The following is a 24,977-nucleotide window of genomic DNA, read 5'->3' on the forward strand; positions in this document are numbered from 1 at the left end:
TGCTCAGTATAAGTTTAATGGAGAAATATCTGTTTAAAACAATAGGTCAAAAAGAACAGCTCTTTTACAAACAAGTTATGGCAGTGACGAGTCAAAACCCCACTCTTGATTTCCTGTTCCTTGAACCCACCCCTAGAAGAGGGAAGAGGTGGGTGAGAAGGAAAGATGGGGCTGTTTAAATGTTAGCTGGAAGAATTACAAAAATACACTCTGATGTAGTAACAGGGTTGTCATGAAACATGCCATGGGGGGAGGGGCAGGAAGGAGGGGGGAAGGGAAAGACAACCAGATGGGGCTGGGCCCTGTGGGTGGAGGCCTGGAGACAAGGCCTGCCTCAGGGCCTTGGGGAGGAAGGAATCCTGATTCCCAGCCGGCAGGTCTGGGGCTGGAGACATGCTGATTTGTGGATCACCCGGACACCTGGGGAGACAGAAATGATTACAGGGGCAAATCTGACAGTTTTTCTGACCCTTCAGTTCTGTTTTCCCTAGTGCCTGAGACAGGAGGCAAAGAAAAGCTATCATTCACATAATTAGTCCCAAAAGCAACAAGAAGGGTTTCCCGTCTCCCTCTACATACCTGCTTTCCTGTTCCGCCCCCCACCCCCGGGTCTTGTGGCAGGACCAACAGAATGAAGGGAGGTCTGTGGGCTAGGGCTTCAAAGTCAGAAGGGGAGAACTGCCCAGAAGCAGTTCTCTCATCCCTGGAGTTTGGAATCTGTGTGTGGTAATTCATTTCTTCAGGCTAAAGAGAGCCCTCATTTATGGCTCTCTTTTATAATCCAAGTGCTAACTTCACCAATTTCTCACCAGGAGTGAATCTGCTTACTTTCCACTGTCTAGAAGTTCAAGGCCAGGGACAGCAGAAGAGAGGAGGGAAGTATAGGGCCAGGGAAAGGGAAGGTATGTACCACGACCAGTTGTGCACTTTTCACAGGTCTGTCTAGAACTGGTCCTGCACCTCAGTGTCCTTCCTTTCTAGGACATCATTATGTAATAGGGAAGAACTTTTGTATCCTATTACATGTTAATCACTAAAGGGTTGTTGCCTATAAGCTTAAGTTATACGTAAAGGCCCATCTCTGGGAATCCTGCTTCCCAGGTAATGAGCATTAAGCTAAAATACCTTGGTTTAGCTCACAGGAAACATCCTGACCAGGCCCACCTGTGAATGACTGCAGGGAGGAAGAAATGAACACATCCCCTCTGGAGGCTGATGGGAACCAGGAAATGTTGGACCTTACTCCCTCCCCTTTTAGTATAAAAGGAGCCTGAATTCTAACTCAGGCAAGACAGTTTGGTTTACCGTTTTCTCGGTTTGCTGGCTGCCCGCATAAAGTCATTACGCTTTGTCCCAACACCTCATCTCTCAGTTATTGGCCTGTCGTGTGGCCGAGCTTAGACCCAGTGACAATTATACTTTCTGAATAAGGTTTTGGTGTTTTCTTTTTAAATTTTTTGGCCGCACCGTGTGGCATGTGGGAATCTCAGTTCCCCGGCGAGGGATTGAACTCACAACCCCCTGCGTTGGAAGCGCAGAGTCTTAACCACTGAACAGCCAGAGAAGTCCCTGAATAAGGGCTCTTTATCCCGTGTGTTAGGTGGCGCCATTTCCTCCAGCCTTCTAAATATAGGTTGGTGTTGGATGTCTCAGGAGTTCAGAACAGCCCGGCAACAGGAGTCCCCCAGCCGTGGAGAAATCTCAAGCATGTGTGGGGCTGGTTGGAGTATGTATAGGCGAAGAAAGACAGGCTTAAGGGACTCATAAATACACATTTGCACTGGAACTCAGCAACCATGAATGTGTGGAAAAAAGAATGAGTGAGATGGTCACAGAAGGAGAGCAATCAATAACACCCAAATGAGCAGGTTAATATCTGCAGTGTTTCCATCAAGAACTTTACATCTTGAGCAAAGCCACAGACAGAAGCTGGTTACCAGTTATGTTTCAGTGCCGCTCAGTGAAGCTTAATAGATAACTAGAAAAACCAATTACCTGAATAGGGGCTCAACTAGTTTTTGTTTTGTTTTTTTAAATAAATTGATTCTTGCTAATGTGACTGATTCTGAACTGTCTTTAGGTAAAGAAAATGGTTGCAGTTCAGAGTTAGACATGTCTTCAGTGTTCCTTGAGGGTCCCTTTAAAGGAGAATATCTTTAAGATTTGAAAGAATTCAATCCATGCTAGCTCTGAAAGATTTACCGTTAGGTCCTGTGCAGGAATGGCTTAGGAAAAATAGAATGCTTGTTAAGGATCCAAGAATATGACTTCAGAAACAGTGCAGGTTAATTCAGGGCCTTCGGAGATTAGTCATTCTGCTAAAATAAACACGGCGGCCTTCGGCTCACAACTTAATACACATACCCGTATTTGGTAATGGATGTTTTGCAAACAAGCCAGCCTACCTGCAAAGCACTACGTGGGCTGCCTCCCTGCTAAAGTGTGGATGCCAAAGATTCACACGTGTATTCATATACTCTGAAAGAAGATTTTTAACAATCTGGCTACCTTTGACGTACGGGAAGCAAAATAACACAGCACGTGCAGATTTTTTTCCTCTTATGCCTCCGAGTCAGGGAGAAGCCCCCACCTGGGTAACAATGTCTGGGGAGAGTTTTTGACCAACTGATTAGTTCTTTCTGTTAGGGGAAGTCTCTAGACTGTTTAAGGAAAAATATGAGATCCTGCAGATAAATCATATTCCCACACATGAATTAAGGCATATATGCTTGATGGTTGGAATTTTCTTAGATTTCCAGACAATTCCACCGTGCTGGTTCCCTGTGCCACTCAGAGTTACGTATAAATTGATGGGCTGAGGAAAGCTAGTTTGTAATGCCTGGGCAATAAATTAGCATCTCTGATGTTTATCATCTGGTCTGCATTATAGGTACATGTATAAACATGTCTATGGGGGTAAGAACATACCAGAAGGGAGAGAGGAAAAGGACAAACAAACACAAAACAACAATGGCACCTGGAAAGAGGCAAAAACTGAGAAGAGATGATGATCCCTTAGTCCCTCTTCCAAAAGCGACTCAGGTCACTTGGGCCAGATTCTCAAAGCCTTGCTCAGGTTCCATTGGCTGCAAAGAATCAGCCCGTCTCTGGCCAAGTGGTCAGATGGACGAGTGATGTGTGGAAGAAAGAAAAGCAGAAAAGTGTCCTGACAAGAATTGGTCCTAACCAGAACTCCTTGACTGGGGGAGATTGGGAAAGTTTAATGGTTTCCATGGAAGCCAGTCACCTTGAGATACAGGGGGGGAAGGGAAGGGACAGCTAAGCCATCTTTGAAGGTGAAATAGCAACATCACAGCCACAGAAATCAGACTCTCTGCGAATGGCTAAGCGTAGGTCCAGTTCTCCGTTCTTAGTCTCGGAGGAAAGGTGAGTGAATGGTTTCTATGGCAACCAGATAGGAGGATTGGTCCACTTAACTGTCCCCATAGAAACTAAGCTCCTGGAGAGCTACAGAGGAATTAGTTATCTCAACACACTATTATCCCCATGGTAACCAGTCTCTTAATGGCAGTGGTCAGCGTCGAGAGCACTCCCAGGAAAATCTTTGCTCCCAGAGAGAAGGTGGGCAGGTGGTAGAGAGGTGGGTTTACCTCCCAGGCCTCCCAGGAGCTGAACCCCTGGAGGTGGTGTAGGGTGTGTGTATGTGTTTGGGGGCCAGTGTGCTTCCCCAGGCCAGGGAGGATGGCTAAGGCAGGGGTAGAGAAGGTTTCTTTTTGCCCCCAGCTCATTCGGGCCCCACTCACTCATGGGTTGAAGTGGACGGTACAGCTGGGAGGGGCTCCCCTTCCGGCTACGCATTACCATTCTGGTTCAGGGTGCGCCGGCGCTGGCTGGACTGCATGCTCAGGACCAGGTACTGCCTCATAAACTCACTGAACCGCTTCTGGTTGGCCAACTTCCGGGCCGACTTCCGGGCTCCGGTGAAACCCCCGAACCTCTTCTGCAGCTGCCTCTGCTCCATGCCCCCCACCTCCTCCATGCCGGGCTCTGTCCCTTTCTGAGCTTGGAAGAGGCTCCTGACACGGGGCATTCTCTTCAGATGCTGCATCTCAGAGGCTCTTGGCTGGTCAAGAGCAGCTGCCACGTGGTCTGGGTCAGCAGGGCTGAGCTGCCAGGAGCCCCTCGCCATGACCTTGGTGCACGGAGTCCAGAGAGGGCCGGAGAAAACCTTCCCTTCACACTCGAGGATGCACACCTGCAAAGATGGAGGTGGAGGAGGGAGAAAGACGAGGGACAGCTATTGGTCCAAGGCAATGAGGAGATCAAGCCCACGAGGAGATCCAGTCCTTCTGTCGTCTACTTTGGTGCCAACGCAAGTGCTCCTGAAGCACCCATTTATCAAGTACCGTGCAGCAGTTTTACATGCAGTTATTTAAGTTCGTAGAATTTCAGAATTGGAAAGAAGCAGAAAACTAGCCCGGCTCTGTCATTTCACAAAGAAAACTGGGGCTCAGGGAGGTGAGGTTAACTCACCACAGGTGACACAGCAAGTTAACAGAATGAATGCACCAAATCTGCACCGCGTTATAGCCTTCGTCGGGTTTTTGGAGCCAAACACAGTTCATCAGGGTCACCCATAAAGAAGAATTTTATTTTGTTCTCTTATCAAGCTTAGGAGAGGTCAGATCGGTTTAAGAAACTGGGGATTTCTTAAGTATGTAGTATGTAGTATGTAGTCACGTAGTTAAATCTGCATGGTTATTTTAAGGTCACCAGGTAAAGATCAACCTTGGTGTGATTCATTTTTCACCTCACACACACTAGTCGTCACTATCTGTGCATCAGTTACAGAAAATGGGGGTCAAACAGACTTGTGGTTGCCAAGGGGGAGGGAGAGTGGAGGAGGGATGGATTGGGAGTTCGAGGTTAGTAGATGCAAACTATTACGTATAGAATGGATGGATAACAAGGTCCTACTGCATAGCACAGGGAACTGTATTCAAAGTCCTGGGATAAACCATAATGGAAAAGAATATGAAAAAGAATGTATATATGTGTATAACTGAGTCACTTTGCTGTACAGCAGAAATTAACACAACATTGTAAATCAACTATACTTCAATAAAAAAATTTTTTAAAAAAGAAAATGGGGGCCAAGACCTTGGGATGTAGGCAGGTTGGGCATTCGGGGAACATCGGACACAATCCAGTAGACCTGCCAGCCCCCGAGGAACTCCTGCTGCTTCTCTGTCTCTCCAGGCCTCTCCATTTCTCATCTAGACTACCAACCTGACCATGATATCTCCCACCCTCCTGACTGGTCCTGGCCTTGGCCCTTTCCTCCCACGTTCCGGTCTCCGATTAGGTCTCCTGGAAGCCTCTGCCTCCAACTTTTTTTTTTTTCCTATTTGCTGTTTTGACTTCACCCTGAATGCTCCTCTTTGTGTTTCTGGCCTTAGCCAGATGGAAACCGCCTTTCAACCTGACCTTGACATCATGGTCAGCAGGAAGCGGCAGAGCCCTTCGTCAGACCTCGGAGTCTTTGCTTGGCTTACAGGGCATCAAGAGTTACTGCTCTGCCTGGGCAGGTGTGGGACGTGAGAAGATGTGTGTGTGCCTCATTGGCCTTACCTGGGGAGCAAAAACATCCACCCAGGGCTTCCCTGGTGGCGCAGTGGTTGAGAGTCCGCCTGCCGTGTCTTCTATCTCCATCAAAATGTCTGACCAACACATTAAGTACACTTTGTTAAGAATAAAGCCCACCTTCTCTTCTGGGGCAGAGGCTACCACCTGCCCATTCTGTACCCATCTCCCCTCTTCCTTACTAAGAGAGCACTTCTGGGACTTCTCTGGTGGCGCAGAGGTTAAGACTCTGCTCTCCCAATACAGAGGGCATGAGTTCGATCCCTGGTCGGGGAGCTAAGATCCCACATGCATGCCGCAACTAAGAGTTCGCATGCCGCAACAAAGGAGCCTGCCTGCTGCAACTAAGACCAGGTGCAACCAAATAAATAAATAAATATTTTCTTTTAAAAAAGAGAGAGAACACTTGTTTTCTTCCTGAAGGCCACATATATGTTTCCCAACCTCCTTTGTAGCTGCAGAGTGCTAACCACTGGACCACCAGGGAAGTCCCTCAGTCTTATTTCTGAATCTTCCTCTCAACACCCCTCATTGCTTCAGGCATATGAGGTTGCTCTTAGTGCCTCAAACACAGCGAGCTCCCTCGCCTTCCCCACATGTCTTTTCTCACTCTGTTCCTTCTGATGGAATAACCTCCTTCCATCTATCCTTTGGGGCCAGCCAGGCTCCAGAGCTACTCCTCAATGACACCTGCTTCTGGCTCCCCGGCTGGAATTGCTCTCTCCTGCTTCTGTGCTCCCACAGAACTTTGTTCTCCACTTGTGGAAATTTGAATGCTTCGTATAATCGTAGCACCTTACAAGACAGAATATGACAAGTTAGGGACCACATCTTACTCATGGAGGAATCTTCTCCATCCAGTAAATAGGAGGGTTTCAAGTAGAGGTTTGTTACCCTGAGCTGTATTAATAAAGAATTCACTTTATATTTAGCTAAGCGTGACAAAGGGAAAACTTTAAAAAAAAAAGAAAAGAGAAAAGATGAGAAAGGGAGTCCCTGGAAGAACAGGAGCTGTAGCTAGTTGCAGCCAGACTCGAACTCCTCTGGCATTTAGCACATGCTTCTGATGTAGTGCTCGTCACCCTGTTGCAGCTCTTTGTTTCGTCTGTCCCATTAGACCAGGGTTTTTCGCCTTTTTTTGGGTCATGGGCTCTTCTGAGAATCTAATTATTCTCCATAAGGGATTCCCTCCCTTTCACTGTATAACTGCACATTCATGTCACATTTGCGTATAATTTTAGGGGGTTCATACATCTTCTAAAGCCTAGCCATGGACAGGCATCCGTGAACTCCAGGCTTAGGACCTCTTCACTTGGCTGCTAGCTGTGCTGTAGGGAGAACGTGTATGCATTCCGGGCATCTCATAGCTGGAGTACAAAGTGGAGTCCATAGTGAGGATGTGAAATGAAGAGAAACAAGAGGAGGAAGAGGGGTTCTGCAGCTGAGGTCGCCCAATGGTCACACCGGGAGATGCCTCAACTCTTCCTGTGTGCATCACCAAGGCATTGCATAGACTCCTTGGGCACCACCTGGTCCAATGGGTCCTACACCTGGGTGTGAATCTGAACCATCTGTAGAACTTTTTAAAACACAGAATTTCACAACCCAGTTAAACCTCTGAGGAATAGAACCAGGGTTTAAAGCTTATTTTTACAAGGCTCAGGTAACTGTGAGATTTGTCCTGGTTTGGAAACGACCAGTGTGGTCCATGTTCGTATGTTATAATGAGGTTCAGTAATGGGTCCAAAACTACATGGTGAAATAACAGTATAACCTGAACAGAACTCCAATGTTTCAAGTCCCAATCCAGGACACCTCCTAGTCAGCGACTTCTCTGTGCTTGCAATATGAATTGGTGGAAACTAATGGGAAAATAAGGATTCTATGAGACCAAAAAGTAAGGTTCTGATGGGGAAATTGCTCATTTTCTGCTGGAACAGAGAGAAGAAAGAGGTGGTATCCAGTGGGAGTGTTACTCTCACTCTCCTTCGCTGGTAAGGTTTCCAAGGAACACGTTTGCCCAGACCACCTGCTGGCCAGAGGTGGTGAGATTGGCCCCTACTGATACACAAGATTTTTTCGAGTATGTCTCTTCCATTTAGAGTTTCCTCAGAGATGCTGACAACTCAGTGAGATACATAGAGAAACCAGTTTTTCACACCCACAAACTCACTGGGGAAGAAAGAATGATGGGCAAATTCCATAGATGGGGAGGGTGGACTCTAGAACAATGGAGCTGCAGACCTGAGCGGTCTTTATGAACCCCTACTGGGGTTTTTTAGAGTGCAAATTCTCAATCTATACCCCTGGAGATTCTGATGCAGTAAACTGAGGGTGGGGTCCAGGAATTTGCATTTTCAAGCATCCCAGGTGATTCTGAGGCTGGATTACACTTTGAGAAACCCTGCTTTGGAGCTGGCTCTGAGGAGGAAGAAACCATCATGGAACATGGTGGTTGGGGACTCCTTCAGAGAGTCACTCGGGTCTGCACTACGCCTGCTCCTGAAACACTTTGAAGGAAACTGAGTAGAACCAATTTGTACTTTGTTCTTTTAGATCACCATCCTATTGGGTTATTGCTCTACAGCAGTGGGTCTCAATTGGGAGCCATTTTGCCCCCCAGGGGACATTTGGCAATGTCTGGAGACACATTTTGTTGTCACACAGTGGGTGGGAGCAGGGATGCTACTGCTATCCAGTGAGTAGAGGCCAGCTGTTACTGAACACAAGGTTGTGTGCCCGACGCACAGTGACGCCAGACAAACCGAAACACTGGAGTCTGGAACAGAGAAAGGTTTATTGCAGGGCCAAGCAAGGAGAACAGGTGGCTCATGTTCAAAAATCCCAAACCCCCTGATGGTTTTCGGGGAGAAGTTTTTAATAGGCAAGATTTGGGGTGAAGGCTGCAGGGTGTGTGACTTTGTTCTGATGTGTTGGTGGTGAGGTTTTTAATAGGCAAGATTTGGGGTGAAGGCTGCAGGGTGTGTGACGTGTTGGTGGTGAGGTAACAGGTGCTCCAGGAATCTTGTGCTCAGCCTGGAGTTACCATCCTCCTAAGGATGAGGGCCTTAGTTCCCACAGAAGAACACAGAGGTGTTGTTATATGTATCCCTTGAGGAGGAACCCTGCCCCAAGTCTGCACTATTGTTTGATTGCTCCCCCCTTGCCCCTGATTAACAACTGTTTGAACCTACCCTTTGGAACTCAGGGAAAGTTCTGGAGGCTGGATGAAGCCTATTTCCCACAAAAAAAGAAATGGGGGACACAGAAGGATTTGTACCCAGGAGGGTCCCACAGAGTCCTGCTCTGTTCCACAGGGACACTAGCAAACATCCTACAATGCATAGGACAGCCCTCTCCTCCCCAACAAATAATTATCCAGCCTAATATATCTACGGTGATGAGTCTGAGAAACCCTATACTACAGAGTCAAGGAGATAACAGGAAAGCATAGGTAGCACTGGGAAAGCCAGTAGAAGTGAAACAGGAGGGAAGGGAGCAGGGCATAACCTCTCAAAGAATGACATAGCCCTAGAAGATATGACATAAACAGGTTAGAACCAACTAGGTCCAAGACGGTGGAAGATTCGACTTCCAGTGGAACGTTGAGCCTCATTACACACTCACTGTAATACATTAACATCTAAATGACACACCTACAGGTGCCATGACAGTTCCAGGGCTGACCGTAAAAGGTCAAGGAGTGGGTGGTGGTCCAATTCCTGGACGTCTCCTCCCTCTCTGCAAAAATAGTTGGAATAATCCTCCCATTCATTAGCCTGTGAAATTACCCAGCCCATAAAAACTAACCACCCCATATTTCGGGGCCTCTCTCCTTATGAGATGGCTCACCATCTGTCGGTGGAGTGTGTTTCTCCCAGGGCCGTTCTCACCTTTTGAGACGGACGGCATTCTGTCTATGGAATGTGTATCTCTCGAAATAAATCCACTTCCTACCTTTCACTTTGTCTTTTACTGAATTCTTTCTGTGATGAGACATAAAGAATCTGAGTTTCATTAAGTCCTGAGACCAGGTGTGTGATCTCAATTAAAAGACCGTGGGTTCCAGTCCCAGCCCCCAGCCCCAGTGTTTCAAGTCCCAATCTGAGTTGTGCGGTTTCAGAAGTGTAGAAGTGTAGAGGTGAAATGGACCTTTGGAGCACACTCGGTGGGATCCTCGCAGAAGAGGAGCCTCAAAGTGCTTGCTGTATGGTTCTGCTCCTTCCATTTACAGAAACAGGTGGGAGCTGTTAAGCCCAGAGGCTATCAGATCTCCTGTGAGCCCCTGAGTTTCTCAGCCCAGATGGTAATTAGGTTGTGTGTCAATCAGAGAAAATGAAATGCTACCATCAAACCAGATGCAGAGCCCACACCGAGACTCAACATACTATTAGATGAATTAGGTACTAACAAAATGGTCTCAATTCTTGATTTAGGAGAAGGTTTTGGGCAAAAATGAGGAATCCAAATTTGCGACAGCTTTTGTAGCACCAGATGGGCCTATGAGCTTAATGCCTAAACTCTCTGGTCTGAGGGACCCACCAGCTTCTTTCCAGAGATGGGTTAATGGCCCGTTAAGTGAGCTGGACACATTTTCACAGCCCACACTGATGACATTGCTATATTAAGCCACAGTGCCCAGGAGCATCTGGAAAGTCCCAGATTGGTGCCAAATTGATCTGTAAAGCTGGGCTTGGGAGGAAACTGAGCAAAAGGCCGTTTGGAGGTCTGGGATCGAAGATTACGGAAACAGGCCCACGAGCCCATTGGAAGGAAAAGAAGCAGCTCATTGAGTTTGTCACGTTTCTGCCACTAAGGAATCCAACCACTTCTGACAGAGAGACATTTGAGATCTATTTGCTTTAGGAGGTTCTGCCAGAATATGAGGGCCAATGCAAGCGGGCCAGCAGAGGAATAGTACAAAAGAAAAACGTATTGGGAACTCCGACTGCAAGTCAACGATTAAGAATTTTCATGTAATGAAGACAAACTACTAGCAGAAGGTAGTTTCTTCTGCTTTTAATAGAGTTTTAGGGAATTTAAATAAATTTCCCCAGACCTTTCTTGGGAGTCACCTTCTTCTTTGTCTCTGAAACAACTCAGTGAATCTAGTTTTTTTCTTCTTCAGCTGAGGGTGTAAGTACCGTTCACAGTTTAGCTGAAAGCCCAGGACATTGTAATGGTTTGGGGGGGTGTGAATCATTTACTGACCAAAATGATAGTCTACCAAAAAGACAACCATACTTGGACCATTGCCCTGGAATGAGAAATAAAGAAATTTTTGATGAAGCCAAGGGTCCTGGGAATAGCTCAGGATTACACCATTTGGTGGAGGGATTGGGGAGCTGACCCTTGCCTAAATATCTGAGTCCCCCATCATTCACAGAGTGGACATACTCAAGGGTTGAAAGATTTGGAAATGAGATGTGGTTGCCTCAATTCTAGACATCTCATAAAACTTTAAAAAAAATAGGTTAAAAGTGAATACAAGCTAGAAACCAAACAGGCAGCCAGGTCCTCTGGGGGTCAGCAGGCACTGGTAGGGATTATCCCTCACTGTGAGGCTAGAACTGGCCATGTTCTAAGTGTTGTCTGGACCCCAGAGATTGAAGATGCTATGAAGAAATGGAAACAGGCTCCAATTTCTTTACTGGCTTTGAAAGACACCAGTGTAAAAACTGTGCAGTGCCTGCACCTATTAGGAGACTAAAGGTCTTGCAATTTTACAATTTCCATGGGACCTCTTAACTGAGTACTGCTCTGTGGCACACACTGCAACATGCTGGGGATACCCAGAATAATCAGCAAAGAAAGCTCATACCCGGTGGTGAGAGACCAGCTGATGCAAGTAATCATCAGAGAGCAAAGGAGCTAGGGGCTGGCTCGATTGGGGCCAGGTGGAGAGTCAGCAAAGATTCTCCTAAGAGGTGAAACCTAACCTGGGTTTTGAAGAATGAGTAGGATTTATTGGCCGGGGGGAGGAGGGAGAGCCATGAGCAAGATAGCAGGTCAGGTTCGTGGAGCCGTGGAAAGGGAAGGGAAGCCTGGATTTCCCGGAAACTATGGAAAGTGATGGAAGCCCAGCAGAGAGGAGGTGAGGGGTGTACCTTTGGGCGTTACCTGCTGTCTGGGGAGAGCGGACGGCCTGGAAAGTGGATGCGGCATCTCAGAAGGAGGTAAGAAGCAGGGAATCTTGGCGATTGCTTATGTTCAGGGGGCAGGAAAAGGAACAGGACCGCAACAGGAGGCAGAAAAGGAAGAGTCATAGTGGGGAAGAGAGCCGGGTTCACCCAGAGGGGACGAGGAGAGGTAAGCCTGCACATCTGCTGGGGGTTCTGTGGTTAGGAGCTGCTGGTGACCTCCGAGAGCAGCTAAGGAGTGAGGCAGAGGCAAGGGGCTGGAAGTCACAAGTGTAGATACTCTTTCAAAAACATGACAACGGAGGGAAGGAAAGAGCAAGTGGGAGAGGGGAAAAAGGAGAAATTCCCAGCAGGAAAATCAGTGGTACAAAGGAAGAAGGAAGCAAGGGCAGGAGGACAGATCCTGAGATGGCAATAAGGAGGCTGGAGAGAATCTGTCCCTGGTGGCCTCTGTTGTCTCAGAACAGGGCTCCCAAGGTCAAGGTGTCCCGGGAGTGGGAGAATCATAGCGCTTCCCAGTCAGGTGCGATGTTTGTTACAAACAAATCCCCTAAATCCATGAATGCTTTACTTCGTAAAAAATAAATTAGAGCAGACTTAGGGTTATCCTTACAGTTGAGGTCCTAACACTTTTTTTTCTATTGTGAAATACACATATCATCAAATTTAGCGTTTGAACCCTTTTCAAGTGTACAGCTCAGTGGTATTAAGTATTGATATATTCACATTGTTGTCCTACCATCACCTCCCCCAACCATCTCTAGAACTTTTTCCTTTCCCCAAACTGAAGCTTTGTACGGGTTAAACACTAACTCCCCTTTCCTCTTTCCCCAGCCCTTGGCAACCCCCATTCTACTTTCTGTTTCTGCGAATCAGACTACTCTAGGAACCTAAGGTAAGTGGAATCATACAGCATTTGTCCTTTTGTGATTGGCTTATTTCACTCAGCATACAACTTCAGGGCTCCTCCATGCCATAACATGTGTCACAATTCCCTTCCTTTTAAAGCTGAATAATATTCAGCTGTATGCATAGACCATATTTTCTTTATCCATTCATCTCTCGATGGTCGGTTGAGTCATTTCTACCTTTTGACTCTTGTGAGTAATGCTGTTACGAACACGGGTGTACAAATATCTGTTCGAGTCCTAATGCTTTTTTGAGTGGGAGATAAAGGGTTGCAGTTAAAGCTCGTGATTCAGGAATTGTTCACAACTTTCAGTCTTGTCTAGGCTGCAACCTCAGAGCCTTAAAAGTGTGGCGATTATGAGATTATTACTTAATCAACTCCTTCACTGGTTTACGTGTAAACTAGTTGTCTGCTCCGTTTACTAAGACCAAGGGAAAGGTTTGGTTTTGGGTGAAATTTTAAGCCTCTCTGGGTTGCACAGAAAAGGCAGGTGGGCCTTCTGTGTTCTAGCCAAACTCAGCTTTTCTCAGTTCCTTAATTGCCACTCCAGTCCCCTGGAAGGCATTTGCACGTGTGCCCCCTCCCCTCCCCCACGCCTCCCTCCATTACCTGGGCACCTGGGGCTCTTCTTCCCTGCCTCTTCACCTCAGATCTTCTTTCGGTTTCCTTAAAGACTTAGTTCCTCCAAAAGCCCCCTCTGCCCCTCTAGACTAGGTTGGGGTCCCCTGTTCTTGCTTCCCCGGGGCTCAGTAATTACACTCATGGAGGGATTGGGGGTTCTTCTCTCCCACCAGTTGCAAAAGCCATCCATCCGCTCACCTCAGGGCCCTTGGCCTAGTTCAGTGCTCAGCACATAGTAGGTGCTCAGGAAACCCATGATGGCTGAATGAGGAGGATGGATGAACTTTGAACGGGTTCTCTGGGGATGCGCTTCATGATTCGGTGGTTATTACTGTTCAGAAAAACAGACTTGGAAACCACTGAGCTGGTACAGGAGGAGCTTGGTGTTTGGGTGCGTCGGGGGCCGTGTCTGCTCACATTAGGGTGTTATCCCAGCGTGAGTACTTGGTTCCTATATTTGTACACTTGCCTTAAGGAACAGTAGGCGAAAGTTTGTTCTTAAAGGTTGAGGAGTTTCAAACATGGCATCTTTTGAAAAGAGTTTACTTGACTACAAAGAAAAAGTAATTGAGTTATATTGGATTTAATAGGAGAGGAATAACTAAACTATAATGAAAGCAGTTGACAGAGCAGCTTACTTAGTAAAAAGAAATTTAGTGCTCAAATCAAAATTTAAAATACGAGAGAGCACTTAGGTGTTCATTGTAGAACTGTCTATAATATCAAAACTGAAGGGCAATATACATGTTCAACAGGAGGGGATTGGTTAAGCAAAGTATACTGTATTCATGGGAAGAAGTAATTTCAAATAATGTTAATAACGGGGGAAAATTATCCTTGTGTAACATAGCAAGTGAAAAAACTAGGATTCTTTCTCTGGTGGGATTAAAGGTGATTTAAATTTTTTTTTTTTAATAGTTTTTGAAATTTTCAAATTCTCTAGAATGAGTATGCATTATTTTTTTATTTTTATTTTTTTGCGGTACGCGGGCCTCTCACTGTTGTGGCCTCTCCTGTTGCGGAGCACAGGCTCCGGACGCGCAGGCTCAGCGGCCATGGCTCATGGGCCCAGCCTCTCCGCGGCATGTGGGATCCTCCCGGACCGGGGCACGAACCCGTGTCCCCCGCATCAGCAGGCGGACTCTCAACCACTGCGCCACCAGGGAAGCCCAGTATGCATTATTTTAATGATGGGAACAAAATGGCAGCATGGGTGGGTCTTTATATGAGCGTGGTAAACTGGAAGGATGACAGGGTTTGCTTTCAGAAGATGCTCAAGTCCACATCTGTTTCCTACAGACCATCTGACACTAGGAGAGTCACGTGACCTTGGGGGGAGGGAGGGGAAGACAGGCCTGCTCCTGGACCTACCTCAAGGTTGAAGCTGTTAAGAGCGGGGCGGAGCTTCTCTCTGCAGGCCATACAGTCCTTCTGACAGCTGCTGGACACGCTGGAGAAGAGGCTGAGAAGCAGGAGGTCACAAAACAGGATTTTCATGGTGCAGGAGCTGGAAGCAGGATGCTAAAACACAAGTGAGGGCGGGTGGCAATTAGCACAGCCCTTCTGTGGGGGCCAGTAGGGGCTGGAGACCCTCACACAGGGGATGCGGGAAACACACTCTTCTGAGGGGACAGTGCAGCTGGGCCTGAGATTCCACCTCCCAGGAGGGAGTGGACTGTTGAGAGCACGGGTGGCCCAGGCCTGTCTGCCAGGCGTAATGTTCATGCAGGGCTGGTGTCTGGGCTCCTGGGGGGAGCACCCCTGCGATTCCTGCCACTCAGCTGACCTCCACGTGCACGAACCCTTCCAGGGAGCTAAAGGCCTCACTTTGCAACTTACCAGTGTACGGCCTGAAGACAACGTCTCCCAGCCTCAGTTTTCATAACTCTAAAAGGGGAATAGTGGTACCCACCTTGTCCCAGGGCTACTGCAAAGATTAGACCCATAAGGGACGTTTTGCAAAGTGTGGTGATGAGTGAGATGTGTGAAATAGATTTACGTGTGACCGATCCTCCCCAGACTCCCCTGCCTCTGCCAGGAATGCCCGAGGCCCAGAATTCACTCTTCCAGGACGGTTCTGCTAGGTTCCTTGTCTGTTTCTCCTGCTAGACGTGAGCCAGCTTCCTGAGCACAGAGCTAATATGTTCACCTTGCTAATCCGTGCGAAGCACAAGACGAGGCTTTGCAGAACCAGGCTTTGAAGTTATCTATTGAAAAATGAACAAAGAGGGACTTCCCTGGTGGTTCAGTGGTTAAGACTTTGCCTTCCAATGCAGGGGATGTGGGTTCGATCCATGGTCGGGGAGTTAAGATCCCACATACCTCACAGCCAAAAAACCAAAACATAAAACAGAAGCAATATTGTAACAACTTCAATAAAGACTTAAAAAATGGTCCACATCAAAAAAATCTTAAAAAAAAATGAACAAAGGGACTATTCTAAGGTAATAGCTCTACTAGTTATTAGTTAGATCAGTTGTTTATATTCTTTATGTAGGATTGTCTCAAAGATGTACAGTTCTTCCTGTTTCCCTTTACATTTTTCCTGTGATCGAGTCTCCTGAATCAGAAAGCTATTTTCTTGGACTACATCGCTTTGGGTCCCTGTAGAACCATCTTTATTTGGAGGATTAAATGGAAAGAGGAACAAGGGAACTTTCTGGAAATGTGAATGTTCTTGATTGAGGTGTAGGTCACAGGGGTGTATACGTTTGCCAAAACCCCACTGAATTGTACATTTAGATTCTACTGAGAGAACGTAAAAGCCTCGCTGTTCAAATGCAGTCCGCAGATAAGCAGCATCCCCTGGGATCTTGTAAGAAATGCAGTATTTCAGGCCCTACCCCAAAACCACTGAATCTGGATCTTTTAGTGAAATGGAGCAAGTTAATTGGAGAAGGAGGGGCATCCAGTGCCAGTGGCCATGTTGGGAGACCACCCCAGCTCTCCTTGGGCATTATCCAAGCATTTCGTACCAAGAGGATGTCGAATGAAAGATGCTCAAACAATGTTAAGTCAATGAGGTGACATTTGAGATGGCTTTTGAATAATGAGGAAGAGTCTGCCAAGAGGACAGAGAAGAGGGCGTCTGAGAGACACAGAACTACCTCGCTTTCAACTAGTGACTCCAACTTTTCAAAGGCTTGTTGGAATCGGGATCACAGCCTTGGGGGTGGGGGTGAGCAGGTGACTTTCCTGGGGCCCCCTCCCTAAGGGAAGCACTTGCTAAGAGAGAAAGGGGCTCGTCTAGATGAAACAGGGTCATGTTGGCCATCCTAAAGGGTCTGACTTTTACCCGACAGATTGGGATGTCTGGGGTTAATGAACAAGGAACTTGAACATCTATTCAGATAAATATGTCTCAAATGCGTTTTCCTCCTATACCCCCAGGGCTAGCGCCTTAGCTGAGATCTATTGCCTTGGTTACTGTGATCTTGCCCTCTAATTAGTCTGCCTAATGATCCGCCTCCCCGACCAAGCCATCTCCACATGTGATGATGTTACTTATGCTTAAAATAATTCTGTAACCCCCAGCGGGAGTCAGCACTGCTCCTGCCCAGCTCTCTGGCTTCAGCTCCTGTCACTCACTCTTGAAGCTCCTCCATTTCTAGTGAATCACGCATAATTCCCAGCTCCATCGGGTCCTTAACGCCTACTGCGCTTTGGCCCTTGCTGTGTCTTCTGCTCAGAATACCCGCCTCCAGCACATACTTCATACACACCTCAGGAATTATCCCCTCTGGGAAGCCTTCTCCAAGCCCTGGTCTGGGTTAGATGAGTCTCGTCTACTCCTGTGGCTTCGCAAAGCAGTACATCACACAGGGAAGCAAGCGAGGCCCAGGGGCCTGTCAAATAGGCACAACAGACCTCCGAGACGGGGTTGTTGGGATTCACGTTTTCTCATCTGCTGATCGCTAAAGACGTGGGTTCAGATCCCACGTCTGCAAGTCACCCTCTCCGGTTCTTATCTGTAAAATTGGGATGATAGTAGTACCTATCTTATTGGACGATTAATGGGTTGATGTTTTTCAGCAGTTAAAATAGCACCTGGCACAGAACAAGTACAACGTAAAAGCTTGTCAGAGAAAGAGCCTAGGACATAGCCTTCACTCTGTGATACTATCATTGTCTTTTGCGCGGCCCTTAGCACTCTACGTGGTAAGCTTGGACTTGTGTATCTATGTCTCCCACTGGCTGTGAGTTCCTGAAGGGCAGAGATCTCTGTTCTATATGGTTCTCTGAATTTCCAGCACCCAGCACAGGGCCAGGCACTTAGGAGGTGCTCAAGAAAGTTTGATAAGTGACAGTGGAGTATCTCAGGAGCCCTCTCCCTTCTCCTTCACAAATGGAGAACTGGGGAGTGTCTGGGAGCACCGGCCCCCCGGGGGCCCGGGATGCTCATGGCACGGGAGCCACTTCAGGACCTGTGTCAGTGACAAAGGGTCTAGTAGCTAACTTGTTCAGCTTGGTGGGGAGGGGGGGGGTGGGGGGTGGGTTGACGGGGAGGAGTGGGAATGAGTTTTGCTCCAGATCAAGGCAAGATGCCATCCTAAGCTGGAACCCCATGCCTGTTCTGGAAGAAGACTGGTTGCCAGTGGCCGGGAGGCATGGTTGTAACGGTTAGCTACGTGCTAAGTTTGCACTGGTGCAACGTGTTGGTAGACAACCCAGGGAAACTCATCACCACTTACAGGCTCTTTTGAAGAGAACACGTATCTTGAGTTCCAGACAGCCACCATATAAGCAAAGGTCTTAAACTGAGGACCGCTTGGCTAGATCTTTTGTTTAATTTGGTGATTGCCTTTACGTTTCTTGTTCTACTCAATTTCATTCTAGGCGGGAGACGGTTTTGTAGGATTTGTCCAGCATGCTATGCTCTCTATGGCCACATGATGGCAGTGTCTGTACTTCACAGAAGACGGAAAGGCGGGGAGAAAAGGGACTGTTTGCTTCCTAATACAAGATTGCAACACATGTTTGCACGGGCTGAGCTGATAAGTTGTGGCAGATGTTAATGAAGTGCTCTCCTGCCGAGGTTTTTCATGAACTTCATTAACCGTGGCAACTTGCACATTCAGGAAATGTTTGATGGATTGACTGCTCCTGTTATCTCAAATTCTGGGTAAATGGGTTTTTAGGATGAGTTGAGGAAAGAAGATGAACTCCTGGGACATTGAGCATGTGTTCCATTTGATACGTTTCCTGCATGTAAAATGTGGGCCTTTGTTGGTCTGGCACTTGGAAAACCTTATCAAATCTACTTGGCATTAGCCTGGCCCTCCTTGCTGGTCCAAGGTACACTTACCTCTCTTCCCATCTCTGACCTCCCTATCCCTCCACGTCCTACCCCGCGCTTCTATCTATTTAAAAATTTAAAATTTAAAGTTGTATTTTTTTCAGAAAGAAGAAAGTCATTTTTATTCAGCCAATTTGCTTATTCCATTCCCCAAGGCTAATCAAGGCATGTGATTAATAATATTCCCTTAAAATTGCATCGTGGGAAGTGTTTTCACTTAGACTTAATGAAAAACACTTGGGAGCAATTGAGTGCTGGGGAGGCATGGCTGGTTATTATCCTTGTTTATGAATTAGCATGAGTTTAAAGAGTATTTGATGCTGAAGGCTGAAGTTTTTATTTCTTTTTCATAACAATGTTCCAGTCACACTGAAACAGAAAGATTGATGAATTTCAGTAGGCATTTAGCCTGTAAAAGAAGCCAGAAGACAGAGATTTCTACCCCTGGCTTTTAACTTGTAACTCCACCTAGTAATTAAAAACCAGTCATTACTCAACGTTATTCATTCTCTTCTGCAATTCAAAGAATCCTTAAAATGGGAATCACCACACAGTCCAACTCAAAGATGGTTTCTCATATTTAAATGAGATGAATATAAATAAAGGCTCAAAATATATATAATAATCCTTATAAAGGGGACGCTTTGTCCTTTTTGGTACTCCTCACAACCCTCGAACAATTGTGTTCTAGATTAAGACTAAACTTTCTTGAAAACTCAATAGAAGTTTTTCATTTTTGAGAAGACTTGACAACATCTGTGTGCTTTGTTGCTCTGTGTATCAGTTAATGTGAAGTAAAATCAAGGTGAGTAATGAGTTAATTCCCGAGTTATGTTTGATCTTTGCACTCTGTGTGACTTTGGGCAAGTTGTTTCACCTCTGAGGGCCTCAGTCTTCTCACCTGCAAAATGGGGGTAACAATAGTTGTTGTTATTGTTCAAAATTGTACAATAGAGACCATCAGTAAATAAAACTACCCTAAGTGTGTTTGAATTTTACATGGCTTGTATTCACTTAGTGAACCAAACTCAGCTAACCCTTCTATGTGGGGATGCTGTGGGTCTGGACATCTTGTATTGAGTAAAGAAATGTTTAATTGCCTTTTATTTCAGTAATAACACCTCATAAATTAATCGTGCCTCACTCTTTATGAAGATAAAATACCACTGTGTTTAGCTTAATCTATTTGCTTGTAATCTTGCTTCCAAGGGCAATGTCATTAGTTGCTTATCTGTTTGGAGGATTACATATGAAGATTTAGCCAAAGCTAAAAGTTAATTGAGTTTTGTCTTATGACCTATGAGAAAGCCTGTAATTTTAGTGCTTCTAGTGGAGAAGAGAAGATGACAGATATGCCTTTCTGCTAGAGGTATATCTGTTCCCGTCCTTCTCATCAACCACATATATAAATATTGTTCTTGTAGGTTACAAAAGAGTTTTATATTCTTATACAATCCTATAACCTGGGGTTAATATTATCGCCCCTTTTGAGATGAACATATGTTCAGAGAGGTTAAGCAACTTGCCTAAGGTCATCCAGCTTATACAAGAACCAGACAAACTCAGGTGTTTTGACTCTAAAACGTGTTCTGGGAAACCGTAAGTTCCACACACTAGTCCTGCTTTGGAAAGGTTGGCAAATTCTGGTGGCATCTCGTTGGGATGGTCTCTGTTTGCATTTAATAGTAATCACATTATTATTATATTTAGCATCTTCTGTGCCAGGCACTGTGCTGATTGCTTTATAAGCATCTACCCTATGGGGTAAATGCTGTTGTCCCCATTTTACAGTTAAGATATTGAGGCTTGAAGAGGAGAAATAACTTGAAGTGGCAGAGCTGAGAACACAACCCATCTGATTTGCAAGCTCACGCTCTCACCAGACCTCTCAGTGATCTCGGCAGGGGAATCCCCTGGTGGTCCAGTGGTTAGGACTCTTCGATCCCTGGACAGGGAACTAAGATCCCACATGCCGCAGCCACAAAAAAAAAAAAAAATAAAGATTTAGGCAGTTTTCTGTGTTCATGTAGATGAATTCATTGTAAGGAGCTCCTTTTGTCCTGAACTCTGGGCTCCCCCTCTCTGATGACACCCTCTTTATTGTTGCCTCTCCCCAGTTCCTGGAGGAGTGTTTCGTTGCCCACCAGTACGGGGGTTTGTCTTCCACACGCCCCATTTCTTTAACGCAGACGTGACTCCTACACTGAGCTTTTGCTTGTTCACCAGCTATGACTGAGGCCCCTTTATTTCTTTTCCTCCTCTGACGAATACACTTGCATCCAAAAAGGTCCCTCTTCTGCTCTAAATTTCCACCTGGGAGGAGAGGATGGGCACAGAGGAGGTGAAGGGCAAAGCACGCCCCCGCCCTGCACAGAGCGGGTGTGCCTGGAGCTGGTGAGCAGTGAATGAACAAAAGCCCTCTGCTTGGAAGCCAGAGGCCTGGCTCTGCCCTCACCTGTGGGATCTTGAACAAGGCCCTTTCTTTCTCTGGGGCTCAGTTTCCCCTTCTCCAAAAAGAGGCAGTTATAATAGATTAGATGGTCAATATTTTTGATATTATAAGTGGCCAGATATTTGTTACAGTAGCCCAGCTGGGGCTCAGGAGAGTGCCACATTTTCTTTCTTTTTTCTTTTTTTTAAGTCTTTGTTTTTATTTTATTTAAAAATTTTATGTTTTTTAATTTTTGCTCCCACCCTCCTCCCCCCGCCCCCTGCTAGGGATTGAACCGGGGCCCCGTCGAGGAGTCCTAACCACTGGACTGCCAGAGAAGTCCCAAGGGACACATTTTCTATCAGGGTTGCCACAAAAGTGGAAAGGTGTCATCGCTCTTAACTTGGATCTTCCTGATTCTGGCCCACGGTTCCACATATACTGTCAAAATAACTTAAATGGATTTTTCAAAGCTTTTATTTACTTTTACAATAAAGCCTCTTAAGGTTCCTTTCAAAAAGATTAGAAAATACAGATAAGCAAAATAGCAATGGATCTAGATCAATAATCTTCAAACTTCTTTAACTTTATACTTCTAGCAATCAGACCGTCTTGAGCTCACCTTCCCAATTTACTTAGAAAAGTTACATACAATATAAATCCCACTAAAGTGCAAATTCAGAAAGATAAGATAACCACATAGAAAATTAAGCCTCAGTTTCCCAAAGCCCAGTGGTCTGTCGGGCACCCACGCCCCTTTTGGAGACCACTTGGCCTAGACTCGTTAACATCTAATGACATTGGCCACAGCTCTGAGGACAGGCTGCCAGGTCTGTTTTCCTGGCACTCGGTACTGCGGGCTCCTATCAGTAAGCGAAGCACGTTTCTCGGCTGAATGAATGAAAGGATGAATGGGGACTTGGTGGGGGAGGAGCACAGGACAAGTGTGAGCTGAGGGGAGGTTGGCTCTGAGCCCTGGTGGCAAGGCAGAGCCCTGGGTGTGTGCTGGTGATGCGCTGACATTTTCACTGAGACCCAGGACTCCTCGGGGGCCAGTTCCACAAGTCACATGCCGAGCCAGGCCCTTCAGAGCTAGCGATGCTGTGTTTCTGCAACACTGAGGCAGCAACCAGTATTTGAACAATCACAGGATCGCGGAAAATCAAGACCGAACGCGATCACTGGCTATCCTCGGGAGATGCCCAGAAAATCGGCTTGCCCCCCAAACTGGTGTGCCCTAAATCTCACAGCCAGTGTGTGGTGAGAAGGAAAGCAGCGGGTGGAGGACCTATAGGTATTTACATAGAAGTGTTTAGAACATCCAGTTTGCCTAATGAACTCCCAGCCATTCGAGCCACCGCAGGCTGTCATCGCTGTGACTCCTGTTCTCTGGGAGGGGCCCATCCCCTCCCTAGGATATCTGATGAGTAGTTCCACCCAGATTCACATCAGGTAGATTTCCTTCATGGGAGCTCTGGGGCTGGGGGCGTGAGGCTAACTGAACCGTGGGGATGAAAGCGTAGAACACTCACCCTAAACCTCCCATCCCTACTGTGCGTGTGTGTGTTAGCATGAAATAGGCATGTAGACAAGTTTAGCTCACTACCTGGCACATAGTAGGTTCCAATAAAGGTTCATTTCTTTGACCTCCTTTTGTGCCCTTGTCCCGGCTGCCACCTCCCTCTCCAAAGCCCTTGGCTCTTCCAGATTCTACCTCCTTCCCTGCCCGGTTCGAATCCCTGGAATCTCTGAGCAAGGACTCCTTCCCCCAAATTCCTCCAGCACTTGCTGTCTGGACCACGCAATCCAGGACTTAATTACACCCAGCCTCGCATCATCCACGAGTTGTTTCACTGTGTGTGTTGCCCCGCGCCCACCCCATTAGTTTGTAAGCACCCCTGGCTCGAAGAGGGGGATGCAAAGGAGCCAGCAAGGCTGAACTGAGTCCCCTCTCTGCCACGTCCTCAACAAATTATTTAACCTCTCAGCTTCAGTTTCTTCAGCTGCAACATGGAGATAATGATACCATCTCTCACGGCTTGTTGCCAGGGCTAGTGGGTGTGAAAGCGCTAAGATGTAAATCGTTGTATGAGTGTAAAGGGCTGTTATTATCACCTCTGTTGGATCCACCCTGCCTGGTGGATACCTGATTGAATACAGAATAGCTTTGTGACAGCTCCTGTCTTGGGCTCCAGAGAGCACCCGTTTGCGCCTAATCCTGCAATTATTCCCTTCATTGACAATGCAAAATCGGCAACCTCTAAATCCCCCAGTACCCTCAGCCTTCAGCTGATAAAGCCAGGGCTGCCGCCCCTGGGAGAACAAAACTGCATCCCCTGAATGACCCCAGGCTGCACCACAGCGCCCTCGATGGGCAGCACAGGGAACGGTGGAAGCTGCTCCTTTTACCAAGATGGTGGTTGGGGGCAGTCTTTCCAGGGACCCTCCCCGGCAGAAGACTCAGCAAGGCCAAAGGAACACGAATGCTTTTTGTGAACGGTATCACAGCAGCGGTGGAAGCGTGCAGACTTTTTCCCTGCCACACTTTATAAATGAGAAAGAGGAGTGTGTCTGCAGTAGCTACCCCCAGGAAGCGAGAGAGCAGCAGTTTCCCTGGGAGGTTTTGATAAGAAGCCAAGCACTTACTTTTCCCCCCCTCTATGTTGAAAACTCCGGTTTAGGCTTGCTGGCGAATGCCATGAAAAGCTCATCTTTTGTTAGTCTGCCAACCAATGTTATTGGTTATAATTGGGACAATTATGGGCTGCTCAAGGAAACGAAACACAGATGTTGAAGCCCAGGATCGGGGTATTCAAGTCCAAAGCTGCTTGCTTTAAATAGTCCATTTCCCGAATCATCCTGCCTTACTTGAAATTCCCCCAGAACTTGTCCATGTTCAGAATGAGATGGGGGAGGATGGGATGGGTAGCGGTGGGAGGGGAAGGCAGACGCGAAGGGAGAGCCGCACAAAGAGAGAAGGAGGAAAAAGGCTGAGCCAGAGAGAGTTTGGATGACTTCTGAACATCGTATTCCACAGGACCCCGGCAGAGACCTTTAGGTGGGAGAGACGGGCAGGAGGAAGAAAGATGCAAAGGAAGAGAAGAGACCTCCAAAGGATTCAGCGTCTGGAGACCAAGGTCAACCTTGCAGAAATCTACGCGGAATTCACACACAGCGACTGCGATCAGCCACTTAACTGGTGGAGCACAAGACAGGGTCTGATTTCCCCCGCATCATTACTAGCGATTTGTATTCAGTGCCTAGGGGAGCAGGGTTCCCTCAGGATTAAAAACCCAAATCTGAATCAAGTTGAGTGACATGCTGAAAACAGCCTGCACGCCCTATCAAAAGAAGTCAGGCGCAGAGAGAAATCACTCACAAGGGTGCTTGGAGGGCTGGGGGCTTCTGGAGGGTTGCCTTGAAATGCAAGCCCTCACTCCCACCCCCAAGTGCCTGCCGCTCCCCTAACCTCACACCTATAACCACCTTTTCGCCACAGACAGCAGCGACAAAGTAGGGGCCACAGCTGGGGAATCAAAACTTTTCCTCATCTCCAAGTTCAGCTCTTCTTCGGCATCTCTCTTCAGGATAAAAGCATCAGCCCTCCCCTCCACCCCCCATCCGAGCCCAGAAAAGAAGACGAATGAAGGGATAATCTCACAGGAGGCCAGCAGCATCCACACTGGACAAAGGAGAGGGGCTGGGGAGAAAGCCCTGCCGCCCGGCTACTTCCCCAGGCTCTCAACAGCGTGTCTTGGGGCTGGGGCTTGCTTGCAGTCACCTACCTGGGAGCTGTCAGTAGCCAGGCTCCTTCGGATGTGAGGCTCCCCGGTATCAGCCACACCAGCATATATACGCTCCCCCCCCCCCCACCGCGCCCCACACAGCCCTCCCCTTCCCTGCCCACCTCGATGACACAGACACACGCTGACCCCCTTAATCAAGCGAGCAGCAGAACCTACCATCCTTCCTGGC

General features: G+C 47.1%; 1 protein-coding gene across 1 annotated transcript; it reads right to left on the reverse strand.

Moving 5' to 3' along the window:
* On the reverse strand, window positions 1-24,977 carry PNOC (prepronociceptin). The gene is made up of 4 exons (XM_065879495.1): window positions 24,788-24,977; window positions 14,647-14,796; window positions 3,765-4,216; window positions 1-420 (listed from the first exon to the last, which is right to left on the reverse strand). The coding sequence occupies exons 1-3, from the start codon at window positions 24,965-24,967 to the stop codon at window positions 3,812-3,814; spliced, it is 735 nt and encodes a 244-aa protein (XP_065735567.1). The 5' UTR covers window positions 24,968-24,977; the 3' UTR covers window positions 1-420; window positions 3,765-3,811.

Source organism: Phocoena phocoena, chromosome 6 (genome assembly GCF_963924675.1).
Source record: "Phocoena phocoena chromosome 6, mPhoPho1.1, whole genome shotgun sequence".
NCBI lineage: Eukaryota > Metazoa > Chordata > Mammalia > Artiodactyla > Phocoenidae > Phocoena > Phocoena phocoena.